At 41.9% G+C, this 15,813-nt stretch overlaps 1 protein-coding gene across 3 annotated transcripts in view; it reads left to right on the top strand.

Moving 5' to 3' along the window:
• Positions 1-203: 203 nt before the first annotated feature.
• The window catches only part of LOC119187532 (ras-specific guanine nucleotide-releasing factor RalGPS1), a 99,357-nt gene continuing 83,747 nt past the window's right edge, over positions 204-15,813 (top strand). For 2 of the 3 annotated variants that reach the window (XM_037435671.2, XM_037435669.2), the window contains exons 1-5: positions 204-615; positions 1,157-1,267; positions 3,039-3,089; positions 4,643-4,726; positions 10,244-10,429. In XM_037435671.2, coding sequence (XP_037291568.1) covers positions 547-615; positions 1,157-1,267; positions 3,039-3,089; positions 4,643-4,726; positions 10,244-10,429 — 501 coding nt within the window. In that variant the 5' untranslated portion in view covers positions 204-546. The remainder of the gene's footprint in view (positions 616-1,156; positions 1,268-3,038; positions 3,090-4,642; positions 4,727-10,243; positions 10,430-15,813) is intronic. The other variant, XM_037435670.2, reaches the window with a different exon arrangement.

The raw sequence follows: 15,813 nt of genomic DNA, 5'->3' as shown, positions 1-15,813 counted from the left end.
CTACCACATATTATCATGCAACCATACCACCATACCAACAAGCCCAAATCATCACCCTCATAAATCTACTTTTTGGTTCACTAAATATTACGGCCAGGTAGTGTTAGCCGCCGCCCGATCTAAAGGGTACACTCATATTAATCTATTCATTTGTGTACTATAGGTGTTCTGAGCCGCTACTAGCCGACATTCAATCCACTCGGCGTCGATTCAACGGAGCGTTTGAGAGGTGTTGTCTAGTCCGAGCAGTGCGTCTAGCAGTGCGAATTTGCGTGTGTCAGCAGTATTTCAGGTCCAAAACTTACGCGTTGTGCTTGGCGCAATTCAAGTGACACGAGAAACCGCCGCTCTATCTTAGTATGCGCACTATGTGTTGCTAGCGATCCGTCAAATGGTAAAAGCAACCGTGCACGACCGGCGTCGCATCCGTGCCGTGTTTCCGTTTATATCTAATTAGAAAGTCCGTTAATAAGTCATTGTACTTCCCATGATCTGAATGATGTCACTAATTTGCCGCAAGACCTGTAGTGGGAAATTCACATCTGAATGAAGTATAGCGCAATGGTTCCCGCAGATGTGCGCGGAGGCCAGACCGACAGCCCGCAGAACACCGAGGCGAGTGAACTTTACTCAAGACAAAGTCGTGTATTTCACAGTTTACACAACCAAGTGTATAACAGTAAATACAAAACAAGGGAAAGAGGTTGAGGCGGTCATTGTAATATGGGGCGTTAACGCCACTGCTAAAGCATCTGGCAAGAAAAAAAAAAAAAAAAAAACAGCCGTGTTTTGAAGGCATGCCATCTAATATCTACTTATGCGAGATGCAGGAGATTTGTATAACGCATCTCTCAACTATCTCGTCATCTACCTTGACGTAGTACACTGCTTTGGAGCTTCGTACTGACAGCTAGCTACTGTACGGTACGAAAAACTTTATTTGAACTATCCTGATTGTTTGATAAATGGGGCCGTCAAGTGGTAATTGAATCTGTCGGTGGTCATCTTAAGGCATTTAGTGTATCAGATATAAGTACTGTTGCACCGAGGAGCCAGCATCTTTTCAAAAAACCAGTGCGAAAACTTCGACGAAATTGTGTGTTTTTAACTGGCGTGGTATATTGTGCTTATCATTTCTAGTTTCCTATCTTCGCAGGTGGAACGCTGGCCTTGTGATGGCTCGGTGTGGAGCTTGCGTTCAGAGCAACCGACCTCCAGTTGTGAGAGCACGCTGGATGTGCTCAAGCTAGATATTGATGAGCTGGCTGTGAGTAACCAATAATTAGTGTCACTGCATTTTGTATGACCAAATAACTATAATGATTGTATCACCGCGATGTATGCCTACATTGATAAATTACATTTTGAAGGTGTGTAAAATTGAGCCGGGATACATAGTATGTGATCTTAATAATGGGGTACACTGACTTACTCGTATTTACTGTAGCCCGGCCAGTTGAATAACATTCAGCAGATCATTTACTTCTGCGAACATTTTTTATATTTGCTTTTCTAAATTATGATAACTGTGAAACTGCTACTCACAAAAATCCAAGCAGAATTTTATTCTGGCTATGTGTGTGAACAATATTTTTTCTTTGTCTACATGAAATGAGTTCACTTCTTTACTGCATATGAAGTTTCTTATGGAAAGGGATCACCAATGGTGACAGCCTTGGTGTAATAGAATGGCAGTTGTTTTCATGGTACTTGTCTTCAAATTTGTGAGGACAAGTGGTAATGATGCACAAGTGTACTATTGTAAACTTGCAGGTCAATTTGCACATGGGCGACCTTGCCTACTGTGCTTAATTTTCTAACTTAGCAATGGATTGGAAGGGTCTGGTAGTATGAGCCAGTCAAAATATGTAAATGTGTGAATTTTTTGGATGCCTTTATGGGCTGTCTGGTTCACTTGAGCAGAAGTGTTGAAGCACACTATAGTCGCCTTCTCACTGGCATTGTATAATTAAGTAGCATGTCGCAACAGTAGAGTCTTGTTAAATGGAATCTGAAGGGACCAGAAAATTATATGTATTATTTAACAGGAGCCTAAATCGCGCATGTGCCTAAATCGCGAAAAAAGTTTTATTGGTCAGTTTGTAGAGCTTTTTTTTTTTTCATATAAAACTGCATCACTCTTTCAATTCAATGAAGTTCCGTTATTTAACTGACTGGGAAAAAAAATATAACTTAAAGTTGGCTTTGCTGCTAGGCAAAAATAATTTAGGAATAAAATGAAAGCTGAGACAAAAATGGCCAAATGTGAACAAAAGTGGCCTTCTAGCATAAACAAACACAAGTATGGTCTTCATTGGTTTCAAGTGAGACCAATTTTTGGTGATGACGAGTCATGAAATGGTTAAGCAGCAATTCTGTCTGTTTATTGAGAGTGTAGTGTATTATTAGCAAGATAAGTAACGCACAATATTGAAACACCTGTAATAACTCAAGCTGCAAAATGCACGAACTCGTGCTCTTCGTGGCATTGTTGAAGTAAAGTTTGTGGGTGAATGCAGTTGTATGTATTACATTCTTGATGGCATTGTTGAAGTAAAGGATGTCGGTAAGCTATTTATGTAATTAATATTAAAAGAAAAAGACTACAATGCAGCTTTAAAATGTGAAGTTGATTGCTTTAGATATAGTCTGTCTTATTGCATTTCACTGTAAACAGAGGCTACCATATTCATGGGACAAGTTAATTTGTACTGAAGCATGCTCCCAAGTCTAACCTATCACATTTATTATAAATTAAAAAATAACAGATCTCAAGCTAGTAACTTGTGTACTGATGTTTTCATATGCAAATTATACTGACACTTGCTGAGTAAGAGAGCTATCTATATTTAGCTCAGATAATGTCTAATGGACAGATCTGTTCTTGCATTTACTTGTATTTAGAAAATATGAGGTTACCTCGCACTGCATTTTGTTTGTGACAATTATGTTTTTATTCCACTAACCTTGGTTACCTTCGCATGCTGTATAGATCTGTTTCCATTCAGAATATATTCATTATTGCATTAACCTTTCAGAACCAGCTAACACTCCTAGACCTGCAAGTGTTCTTGAAAGTTCACCTACAAGTGAGTAAGAGCACTTTATGAATCTGGAGAAAGAAAATTATAGGACCTTGATGTTGTAATAATTTGAGAATTGCTAAAGAATAATGCTAACAAGAGTTGTCATGTAAATATGTTGGTTTTGTGAGAAGTCCTCACAGTTGCAGTTTTTCCTTTCTGTTTTTCAAAACAAAATTTCTAACAATCAAGATTTTTTTAAACTGAAAAGTTGCTAATACATTTTGTAATATAAAAAAAAAATTGTTTGCTTTCATTTCGTTATTGTTGGAAACTTTTTATTTCTGCACAGTTGGCGTGCAGTTATTTTGGATAATAATTGTGATGGTTCTTTAGCGCTGTTGTTGAATAATAATGATAAGGGTGAGACATGAACTGAATAGATTTTCTAATCCCAACTCTTTCAATATATTAAATTTTGACATTGCAAATAAGTTTTTTTTTCTTGAGATACTGCATTTGGCATTTTTTATTCATTATTTTTGTGTCTGCAGGATCTAACTAAAAAAAAGCACACATAAGTTCACTCATTTGTTGCTGTCATTAACCAGTTTGCATTGTATTTTATTCATTATCACAAAGGTATGTTCATAGTGTCTCTCTCAGTGGCAGGCTATGGCAAGTGGAATGTAAAACCTAAGGATTGAATTAATGATCAGCCATCAAGAGTTCCATACGTTTTTGTGCAGCTGAGTTAAGGGATATCAATATAGTATTTGTAAATTACCTTTCTACAATACCAAAAATTCAAATTACTATGAGAAGAGCCTTGGTAAGACGGAAAAGGCTGAAAAAACGACACCTTGGTGGTGACAACGCTGCAAAGCTTTCGAGCCAACTTGTAGTGGAGTATCAAGTTTCAAGTTTTCATGCCATCTTCTTGGGCGTGGTTCATTTTCGTAAGCACTGATTTGTATTTTAAAAATCCTATTGTCTATATTTAGGGAGGTAACTGACTGGATTAGAGAAAGCAAATGCAAGAAGGAGAGACAGAAAGTTAAGTGGGCGGATGAGATTAAAAAGTTCGCAGTTATAACGTGGCAATGGAAAGCACAAGACTGGTTTGATTGGCGGATCATGGGAGAGGACTCTGTCCTGTAGTGGGTGTAGTCAAGCTGCTGCTGCTGCTCATGATGATATTTAGTAAATGACAATCTTCATACAAGTCACGATGACATAAATATAAAAATTCAACCAAAGTAGTTTTTTTTTTCTATGCTTTTCTTATGTTTGAGTGTCTTCCCACTCCTGGAGTAGCCCTTCAAAGAGGCTCCAGCATGTAAAGAAAAAAAAAGTGAAGCTCTTGAGTTGGTGTTATTTTGAAAAACCCTGAATAAAATGGTTCGGTAATATTAGATGGTTTATATTTCAAGAATGCTGCTTCACCTGCTTACTAAGAGAAGAACATGCAACATACACAAACTGCACACTCATTTTTTAATGAAAACTTCAAGCTAGAAATCTTTGCAGAGCTTGCCCTGTCTAAGAAAGTAAAAATATCTGTGGTTTAAAGTAGCACTCACACATATAATCTTTCCTTTCTTTCTTTTTCCATATAGGAGCTGGCGGGTTGTGGCTGGAACAGGCGAGAAAAGGTTCAACTAGCCCCTAATGTTGTGGCTTTGACTGGGCGATTCAACCATGCAAGTATTACATGAGGCCTCAGATTAGCAGGGGGCAAGCACAGTTTTTCTTTTTAAACATCAAGTATAACTTGTATTTTAAGAGGGGATGGAGCGCAAAGGCGACTGGATATGCGATTTTTCAATTTTCATGGCACAATGTTCAAGCATAACTGACGAGTGCTTTAACGAAATGGCGAGTTTTTGCGTGCCGTGGAAAGCATTTAAAAACGGCCCCAAACGGTGCCTGACCTCGTGTCTGCTCTGCGGCAATTCGAACTTTAAGTGCCGTTTTCTCCTAACACTACTTTTAGTCGGAAAAAGAACATTTTTTCTGTAACCGCTGAAGCTATGAAACGTGAAGTTTTGTTACTTATTTCTCAATTTCATGCGCCCTTTCTGAAGCAAAAGGATGTTGTTGCTGCCAGAATTGTATTTTTTACCAACGTTGTTGTTTAAGAAAACAGCCCTAAAATTCTAGTCATAAACATTTATTTGTCTTATGTCTGAAATTATTATTTTGGTTTATAGGGATACTCTAGGCACATGTGATAACCAGAAGAGATTTCACTATTTTACTTGCAAAATCTTTTTCACAAATGTTACTTCAGATAAAAACAGACAAAACTGTTAATATATTTAGAATGACTTTGTATTTTCTTGTATGATTCACAAAATGTATGGTAAAACCCCTATTTAAGCAACCTGCAAGGTTTTATAAAATTTGCTTTCAAAATAAGAGCGATGAGTTAGAGTAGTTGCACATTTGTCTGTGCTTTCCATCGCACCTTAATAGGTTCAGGTATTTTATGTACCGTTTGTGTGACAGCAGCACCTACTCTTCGAACATTAAAAAGCTATATTTACATTATGTGTTATGATGTTCACATCCTGGTACTTATAATTTTAACAGTAAATGCAGAATTACACTGGGTGGTGGGGAGTCAGTTCGGTCTACCATATTATTAATTTATGTATAGACTATGTTTATTTAACTATCAGTGCCCTCAAGGCCCAGTGGTATTGCAGAGCGGCAAGGTACATGTGAGGATATGCAGAAAAGTATGAATCACGCGAGAAAAAAAAGAACAATAACAAAATTGACACCGTATCTGCATGTTACACCGCAAATGTCGTCGAAAGACTATAGTCTTGCATCTAGAGAGAGTGAAAAAAAATGTTTATTTGATGTTCTGCGCAAGAAAATTGGTGAATGGTATTCTGGAGGCGCTGCGTCAGAGTGCCTCGAGCCTGCACCAGAGGCGAACGAGCGAATCAAGTCACATCACACGTGAGACATGAGCGCTATCTGGCAGTTTTCCTGGTGGGCGGGGGCTGTGCACGCCTGTTTCTGAGGTGATAAGGTGTAGAACGCTAGGCGGCGGGTAGGTGCCACCACCGTGTCATCTTAGCAAAGCGTTGGAAACACTTGCTGTTTCGTGCAAGCGTTGCATGGCCAGCGCAGCCCTATAAAGGCTACGATCCTTAAAATTACTTATGTATGCCTTTTCTAGTAAAAGATACACATACATAATATTGACGTGTTGTTATGGTGCCTCAGATATGTGCAATAATTGCTTTATAATTTACAATCGCACAAGAAGTATGAACGCTGAATCTTGAGCAATATTGGTGGGTGCTGCGGATGGGGTCGGCCGTATGGAGTGTCGTTTAGTCACTTTGGTGCCGTTTAGATTACCGTTAAGGGTGGACAAACTGACAAATGTACAGACAGACAGACCAAAATTTTTGCGTCGAAGGTCCCTAAAAAAGACTATCGTCTTTAAAAAAGGAGTGACTAACAAAACTACCACTGGGTGTGTAAGCCACACACTTTGATGGCATGTTCATGAGATAATACGGGCACAGATGAGGTTATTGTCAAACTGACATGCCAAGTATCTCAGCATGCTGGTTTGATGAGGGAAATTTCAAAACTATCATTGTTATAGAAAGCGTGCTAATCTTGCTACCTGCTGCACTATGTATGCCCTCATGTTTTATGTTAGTAGCAGTAAGCCACGGGGACGAAATTAATCATGCCAGGGGTGAGAAAGCTACACATATTGCACATTTTTATATGATTCCTTTCTTCTGTGTCAAGCTGCTCCAAAATCATAAGAGTTGCACCGAACTGCTCCAAAACAGCCTTCAATCAGCTTCAGTGGGGAAGAAAGGCTGAGCTTACGTGATTTTCCAAACAGTGCCTTGCTGCACCAAATATGCCAAGATAGTGAAAGTTGGCAGAACACATAGACGTGCTCAAGCATGTTTCAATGCACCTTTCTAGCGAAAGCTCCCATGGTGCCGCCATAATCTCCTCTGGGCGGTTGTGAATATGTGTGACCCCCTAAATTGTTGCCATTGCCCCAAGCGTGCTGCGTCCATTCGCTGGGCTGTGCGGTCTAGTGCAACTGTCGCTTCGTGAAAACTGTCAAGTGGCATGCATAGAAGTGTTATCTCTGAGGTTCTCCATTTTGTGTGTCATTTTCTTCTAGTTGCTGTAGTTTTCATATAGATTGTAGGCCCGTGTACTCAGATTTGGGTGCACGTTAAAGAACCCCAGGTGGTCAAAATTTCCGAAGCCCTCCACTACGGCGTCTCTCATAATCAAATGGTGGTTTTGGGACGTTAAACCCCACAAATCAATCAATCAATCAGTTTTCATATAGACTCTTCCTGGGTAGTTATGTACGCGTGCGTTTGCAGTGGTAGTGTTTGTACCATTACACCCCATACTGTGCACAGGTGAGGTGCGTACCTTGTTGCATCGACATGGCAACAACTAGCCTCCTGCATGCAACGCATAATTCTCGAGCCATTTCGCTCAAGAAAACGGCAAGAATGCAAAGTGCACTTGTGTTGGCCCCTAATAACAGCATGCAGTTCACTTGTAGCTGTGCTACATGGCGTACCATATGTGCTCATTCAACGAGATGGTCGGTGTAGTGAGCTTTTTGTATCGTGTGCGCACTCTTAGAGGAGTTGTGACACAAAAATTTGGTCAAAATTTAACTGTTAGATCACCCTGATGGATACATAGAGGTGCCATCTGTACATTATCAGTCACAAGTACAGCCTAAAAAGTATTTTAACTGAGTTTTGAAGCTCAGAAAAGGGCAGATTTCAAAATAGCAAAAAAACAATGAGATCATCGAGCGGGTACCATGTATGTCATGAGTTCTGACGGGATAGCTGGAGGTGTGTGCTAAAGGACCTCTATGCATTTTCCACCTGCAGACATGATGGAGGAGCTTGAGCGTGTACAAGAAGAACAACGCTGGCAGCGACACCTGATTATACAGAACCTAACTAGAAACCCACAAACATAACATTGCATCGACTTATCCACCTACTGACTCAGTGTAAAGGATTGGAAGAGAGATAATTATGAACATGAGTATTTTCATACCACACACATGTTCTCGTGACAAAGGGTAACGCTGACCTTCAGGAAGCAATTTGGGAGCATGAAAAGCTAAGTGAGGAGTCTTACAAGAAGCCAAAGCAGTAATCTGCTAAATCATATCACTCATGTTAAGCAAAGGCCAACTGTTACCTAACTACAGTGTTTGGGCAATCACATTTTTTTTCGTTTGATACTGTCTCATTTTTTTTAATGCGAAGCATTTCTTAGCGACTTTGAACAAACGTATCTGTCTGTCTGTCTATCTGGCTGGCTGGCTGGCTGTCTGTTTTACAACTTATAGCTCTCCTGGCCATTTCGATAATGGTATCTATACCAAATTTGGTTTGGCATAACATGAATGTATGATGAGCATAAGTGACTAGTCATAACATGAAAATTATCACATGTATGTCATGATTAACATTTCATTGTTTTGCTGCACTTGCAGTGGTTCTGTTCACATGGCATATTGCAAAACTGGTATCGTATGACATGACTGCATCGCGGACATAAGTGACAGACCTTAACGTGGAAATCATGACAGGCATGTTATGAAAGTTATAACTACATGCCACGCTCATGATGCGCTCGCAGCCGATTTGCTAGTTTCACATGTACCAAATTTGTATTACGAGACGTGAAGAGACGATGAAAGTACAGTAGACTCTCAGCAAACGGAACCTGTAGGTACCGGGAAATATGAAAATATGTTTACTGAGAGGTGAACATGGGGACAGATTACAAGCCGAAACAAGCATTGCAGAGGCAATGTTCCGGCTAAGCAGTAGTGCCGTTTAACAGATTTCCATTCACTGAGAGTCTACTGTAAATTACACGTCCAAACATCATCATCATAACATGCCTGTCATATAAAACATGACTACATGCTATGCTCATTGCGCACTCGCGGCCGTTTCCCTTACTCCACATATACCAAATTTGGTATCACATGACCAGAATAGACGATGAAGGTAAATGACATGTTCAAACATTATAAACATGACATGCATGTCATGTAAAACATGACTACATGCTGCACTTATAGCATGCTCGCAGTCGTTTCGCTAGCTCGACATAGTATACCAAATTTGGTATTATGTGATGTGAATGGACTACTGAGGTAAATGACATGTCCGAACATAATTATGAGATGCGTGTCATGTAAAACATAACTACATGCTGCACTCATAGCATTCTCGCGGCCGTTTGCCTAGCTCAACATGTACTAAGTTTGGTACCACGTGATGTGAATAGACGAAGGTAAACGACACGTCCATACATGATTATCATAACATGATAGTCATGTACGGAATAATTTTTCGTCGACCTCGTAACGTTGTGCTGATTTTAAAGTGAAATATCAACCTTGTTCATTCGTGCTTTGTATATCATATCGTCGATTCCTATTGTAAATGTGATCTGCCCATTTTTTTTATTTGAATGTTTATGAGGTTAACTTAGTTTGCAGAATTTTTTTTTTTTTTTCAATTATTTCCTATGTTGTTTGTCACTCAGATTTAGGAGCGAAATCGACTATTGAATTCAGACATGCAGCAACTAGCCTAACAACAAGTTCTGCTGCTGAAATATTATTTGCAAAGGTTGGATTATCATATTTGCAATGTGTGAATGTGGTTTTCATGCAAAAAACAAAACAAAAAAGAAAGCCTACTTTAATACAATTTGTGGTTTTCCAATACACTTCTTTGCACATTGCACTGTTTCTGAAATGGGGCTGTACCTCTTTTAGCTTGTTTATGTGTTTGACTCCTTTATTAGCATCTATTAGTATGAAGGTTTGGGTGATTTGGTACTCTATTACACAAGACATTAAGAGCATAGAAAGATATGAATGAAGGATAAAACTAGGGGACACCGACAGCATCGCAGAAGATAGGCTTTTCTGACACACCCTGAGCAGAAAAGCAGCACGCTCATATTCTCTCGGAGGAAGAACAACGAAAAGAAAGATTCTGTTTGGTTGTGTATGACTTGCGCATGCAGTGCATGTACATGTTTCTTCTTGAATGGCTACCAGTGACAAGGAGAGAGCCAGATCCAAAAGCAGAAGCACTTCATTGAAAGGTTTCATGATTGTACCTGTCAATATAAGTGACTCTCGTTTGCAGGTGAGCTTGTGGGTGGTGCAGTCAGTGCTGTGTGAGCGGTCAGTGGGGCGACGGGCAGAACTGCTGGGCTATTTTGTACGGCTGGCCCAGCAGCTGCAGCTGTTGGGCAACCTGCATGGTGCTTGCGCCGTCGTGTCAGCCCTTCAGAGTGCTCCACTTTTTCGTCTCACTAAGACCTGGGCACAGGTAACGCAGTGTGCTCTGCTGCAGAGTGCACTTCAGTTTTGCGTAAGATAATCATATTGTTTAGGACTGTTAATTTCATCAGAGCACTGATATTCTCACTGTGTTTGTCTTTGAATTGTCTGCTCATCTATACAAATATACAGTGAGTGTTTCAACTACAGTGGAGAATCATGAAATGGAAACCTGTTAAACGGAACTGCTGTTTAGATGGAACAACTGCTACTGATATGACTGGTTACGTACTTGTATTCCACATCCTTGTTCATCTCTCAGCGAACGGAACTCTGGTTTAATAGAAATTATTTTCCTGGTTCCTTCAGATTCCATTTAATGAGAATCCACTGGACTGCAAAAAGTATGGGCATCAGGCTCAGAGATGTGTTCATAGCAAGATGCAATAAATCTTGGTTATTCAATGTGCAGTCATTCAGGGTGACAGCTGAGACTGGAAGTATAAATCCCTTGCAGCCATAGGTTGATTACACTGATTATGCAGCTTTCCTTTAATTGCTATAGTATATTTGTTCTTGTTGAGCTAGCACACATGCATAGTGACTTCATTAAGTCTGATTTTTTTTAGCTTAGTTTGAGGGGGTAAAAACTGATTATTTTAAAAATCTGTTTGTAGCTTGAAGAGGTGGCATCAGGTCATCTTTAGAAAGTCTAAATTTAAATGGTCGTGATGGTCAGTTCAAAGCCAGTGTTGATGTAGTGAAGTAATAGTGGTGTCATGCTGCCCATTAATAAAGGTGGTTTATTTTGAGTCACAGTATTAGTGGTACATTATGGGCTCAGGGGCTGTGTCATTGGCTATGGCAAAAAAAAAGGCAGTTCTTGTCTTTGCTCAATTGCATAGTGCTGTACAAGTGTGCACGCTCTTCTGGGAAAGCTGGGTAAGTCGTACATTCAGCCACCATATTTCTTGTGGTATTGCCATCAAAAACTGCTCCTTTTTCTGTGCACTGAGTTTTGTCTTGGCTCTTATGGTGAGCACTCATGTTATTCTGTCTCCTCTGCTTCAGTGTACTTACTTGATGAGATTATAGGACTCCAGACACCTGTGTGTTTATATTACTTCTGATACTTGGGAACCTCCTTATGAAACGATGAAGTTTAATGCTTTAAGCATGACTTATCTACTGAGATGTGGCTGCGGGGGATATGGTGTGGAGCAGCCTTAGAAGTACTCGAATCTGTCGAAGTAGTTAAAAGAGACTTTATGTACAGGTACGAGGCTATTGAGACCCTGCTAATACTCGGAAGACCCGTTCCTTCTCTTGTGCTTGTTCTTACTTCATCCTCTTCCTCGGTGGTCCGCCACTGCTCGCGACAGAATTAACATTCCTGGCCGTGCAGTGAAGTCAAAATTCTCAGCTAGAAGTTTTTGTAGACATGGTGGCGAATAGTATCCTATCGGCTCGAGCTGGCGTCACCTTCAACTGTATCATACAGCATCACAGTTAGTCGATGTCCAAGCATTAGGTCGGCTGGAGTCAACGTGCACAGTTCCGTTGTGTCTTTCTTGACAAAGGTTATCGACCTAGAGTTGATTACTGCTTCGACCTCTGTCAGCACTGTCATTAGTTCTTTAGTTGAGGCAGGCTCTGCCGAAAATCTTACACAACGAAGTCTTTACCGATCTGATCAGCTGCTCCCACCATCTACCCCGCCATGGTGCATTGGGCACGATAAACTTCCAGAGAATACCATTGGTGGTGAGATGGTTCGCGACGCTGACTTTTTTGAACATGTAGAACAGGCGTTTTAAATCCGCTGATGTCCTTTTAAAGTTTTTCACGTTATCCGAATAGATAACGAGAGGCAATGCCCTTCAGTTGACAAATCGTCGCAAGCACAAGATGAATGTCTCAGCTTTCATGCTGGAGACAAGCTCAAGGTGAATCGCTCGCGAAACAGCACCGGTGAAAAAGGCCATGTAACACTTAGCGTCGCCTTCTTGCGTGCGTGCTAAGAGTGGGCTGGCGAAATCTATACCAGCAGCCTTGAAAGGGTTTTTTGACTCTATCCGGTGACTTGGCAAAGGCCCTGTCGGGGCACTTCCTGGTCTGGCAGAGAATTGTGTGAACACGTTGCAGTTGCAAATAACTTTTTTCACGAAAATATGTGCGCGAGAAATGCAGTAGCACTCTCGGAGCTGAGTAAGCATCTCTTGTACACCACCATGTAGGACTTGCTGATAGGCTGTGATGACAACCAGAGCGGAGTAATGATGCTTTGCTGGGAGAAGTATTGGGTGTTTGTCTCCTGGTGGGGAATTGAGGAGCGATAAACTGCCACCGACTCTGAGAATTCTGCCGGCGTCTATAAATGGATGGTCTGCAATGATGGACGTATGTTCGAGCGTACGTCCATGTTTTAGGCAGCTCAATTCCGAATTAAATTTTTGCTTTTGGACGTGCTTAACCCAGTAGTGCTCAGTCCGAAGAATTTCCGCCGTTGTCAGGTGGATAGTTTCTTCTGTTTTGCGACGGCATTGGTCTGTAAATAGAAAAATCCAAGCTGTGATTTGCAAGAGGTGCTGAAGCTTGCTGAAATACTCAATGTCTATAATTGGACTACCGTATGCAATGTCTATAATTGGACTACCGTATTTACTCGATCCTACCGCGCCCTCGATTGTAACGCGCACCCGGTTTCCACGATGAAAACAAAAAAAAGTAAGACATTGTAACGCGCACCCATTTTTTGTGACGGAAGAGAAAAAAAAGTCCGTAGGAGACAACTTTCGCACATTAAGAACAAGTATTTGTGTTTTGATGCACTGAAGTTTCGAAAGATAAAACACAAAGACAAACAGCCGGCCCTGCAGCTTTAACTGTGACCACTATGGCAGCGTTATGAGTCGTGTAATAGGTCAGTCCTTGTCGCTGTCGGACAACTTCTTATCGCTGTCAACTGCCCAAAGCATCTCATCCTCAGTACCGTTCATGGCATTCGAGATGCCACATTTCTTGAATGCCTTGATGACCATGGCAGATGGTGTTGCACACCACGCGTCCACCCACGTAGCGAAGTCTTGCAGAGAGGCGCGCTTCATCCTGTTGCCTGGCGTGAAATTATGTCGTCCATTGATCAGCCAGTCGGTGTAAAGCGCCCGAATCTTGTCCTTCACCGGCTTGTTCAGGCAGACATCCAGCGGTTGAAGTTGTGACGTCATGCCGCCAGGTATGACTACAAGGTCCGTATTGCACGTAGCGAGCTTGTCCTTGATCCGCTGGTCGTGATGGCACCTAAACGCGTCGAGCACGAGCGTCACTCGCAGGCCCAAACCGGCGCCAGGCCGCTTCCCAGACTTGATGGATCAAATCCGCGACCAGGTCCGTCGTCATCCAACCTTTCTTGTTGGCCCACACGATCACAACACTCGGGAAAACGACTTTGATAACGTTTTCCGTTTAAATATCAGGTACGGGGGAAGCTTGTGGCCATCTGACGTGCAACAGAGCATTGCCGTCACTCTAGTTTTTTCGTGGCCCGATGTCAGCACACGAACTTGCTTTGCCCCCTTCTTCTCGGCAGTTGTGGTGCCAGGCATGTTGAAGTAAAGAGGCATCTGATCGGCATTCCCGATTTGCCCAAGCAGGTAGCCATTGTTGTGCCGCAAGTTAAGGACGAACCTCTGAAAACTGTGAAGCTTTTCTTCGAACTCCTCCGGCAACTTTTGGCATATGCCCGTTCGCCTTCGGAGGGAAAAGTCTTTCCTCTTCATAAAGTTAGTTAGCTAGGGAGCCACCCATGCCTTTGAGATCATCGCGATGGGTCGTTCTGCCATAGCAGTGACGACGTAGATTATGTCTGTGTATGCTGCTGGGCTCACATCGCAGAAGACGTGCAGTCGAATTTCACTTGGCAACTTGCTCCCTCTGCCGAGATAGCGAGGAATCGATATTTCCTGCAGTTGTGGATTCTGCCGGACTAGGCTTTGCCATTCATGTCGCAGGTCATCAGGTTATTCCACGTGTCCACAGTTTTTGGAATAGTATCCGTGTGGCAATAGTGTACGGCCAAACGATTCTGAGTGGGTCAAATATTCTCGACATTGCCTGCAAGACGGACTGTTTAGTGTCAAGTTTTCCTTTCATAAAATTTAACAGTCTGTTGACAGAGAAGCTGAACTCGTCTTTTGCGGGATTCCAGGCAACGCCAAGGACATTAACAGGTTGCTCATGAAGGACCACCAGTTCTTTACTTGCTGATTCTTTCTTCCATTCTAGGGCAACCATCAGATTCGTAGAGTTTGTGGTCCACTTGCGTAGGACCATTCCCACTGATTTCATGATTTCTTGCGCCTCGCGACGAAATTCTTCAGCTTTGTCTTCCGTGTCAGCACCCGTGACCAGGTCATCAACGTAAGGACTCTGCTAATCTGTTTGCTGTGTTTGCTTTGGCACCTTGCGTTCTCCTCAAATGGTAAAGGATGGTTGTCGTCAGCAGGAATGGTCTGCATGTAGCTCCAAAGGGTACACGCATCATTCTCCATTCTTGGAGCTGAGTACCTATTAAGTCGCCTTCGGCGAACCACGAAAAGTGAAAGGCGTCTGTCTTGTTCAGGTATAGATACCTGTAGAAATGCCTTCTCCACGTCAGAGATTAACGCTATGGAATGTGTCCTGAAAGGCAGAAGTATCTTCCCAAGGTCTTGGTAGAGGTTGTCTCTCTTTTCAAGGCACTCATTGAGGAACTTGCATCCCTTGTCATGAGAAGATGCGTCGAAAGCCACCCGAACTTTAATAGTCAACGCCTGCTCTCTGATGACTTCCTTGTGTAGCATGTACTACAACTTGTTCGGCTCCGGATGAATGATGTCAACAATTTCGGCATGTCTCGCTTGTACGTATATGCATATGGTGTCGTCCTATGTCTCTAATAATCCCTTCTGCCTTGCTAGATGTGTGAGTAGCTTACGTGCCTTGTCACAGCAACTTGCTTGTTGTCCGAAAGCTCAAATCTGTCTTTCCAAGGTAATGCCACCTTATCTTCCATCGCAGCATGTGATGTTGCTTTTAAAATCGCAGTATGTGATGTTGCTTTCAAAATGTTGCATCACCTTGCTGGCTTCATTAGGTCTGTCACCTGTGTCAAATATGCCAATGTGCTCCAGTTTCCAGAACATCCGTAAAAACTCATCCGACTCCACTACATGAGTTTTCAAGGCGCAAATCATCATTCTCACTAGTGCACATTGTGGTGTCAAAAAGGTGGTGCGTCCTTGAAAAGTCCAGCCATGCTTGGAGTTCATGGTAATCTGTGAATCATTGTCATCGCACCGTAGGACTTCACCGGTCAGGACTCACCACATTTGATCAGAGCCGATCAGCACACTGATTCCACTTTGCGTGATCACGCATGTGCCAGCCCATTGG

Source organism: Rhipicephalus microplus, chromosome X (genome assembly GCF_043290135.1).
Source record: "Rhipicephalus microplus isolate Deutch F79 chromosome X, USDA_Rmic, whole genome shotgun sequence".
Lineage (NCBI taxonomy): Eukaryota > Metazoa > Arthropoda > Arachnida > Ixodida > Ixodidae > Rhipicephalus > Rhipicephalus microplus.
This window is presented reverse-complemented; position numbering and strand designations above follow the sequence as displayed.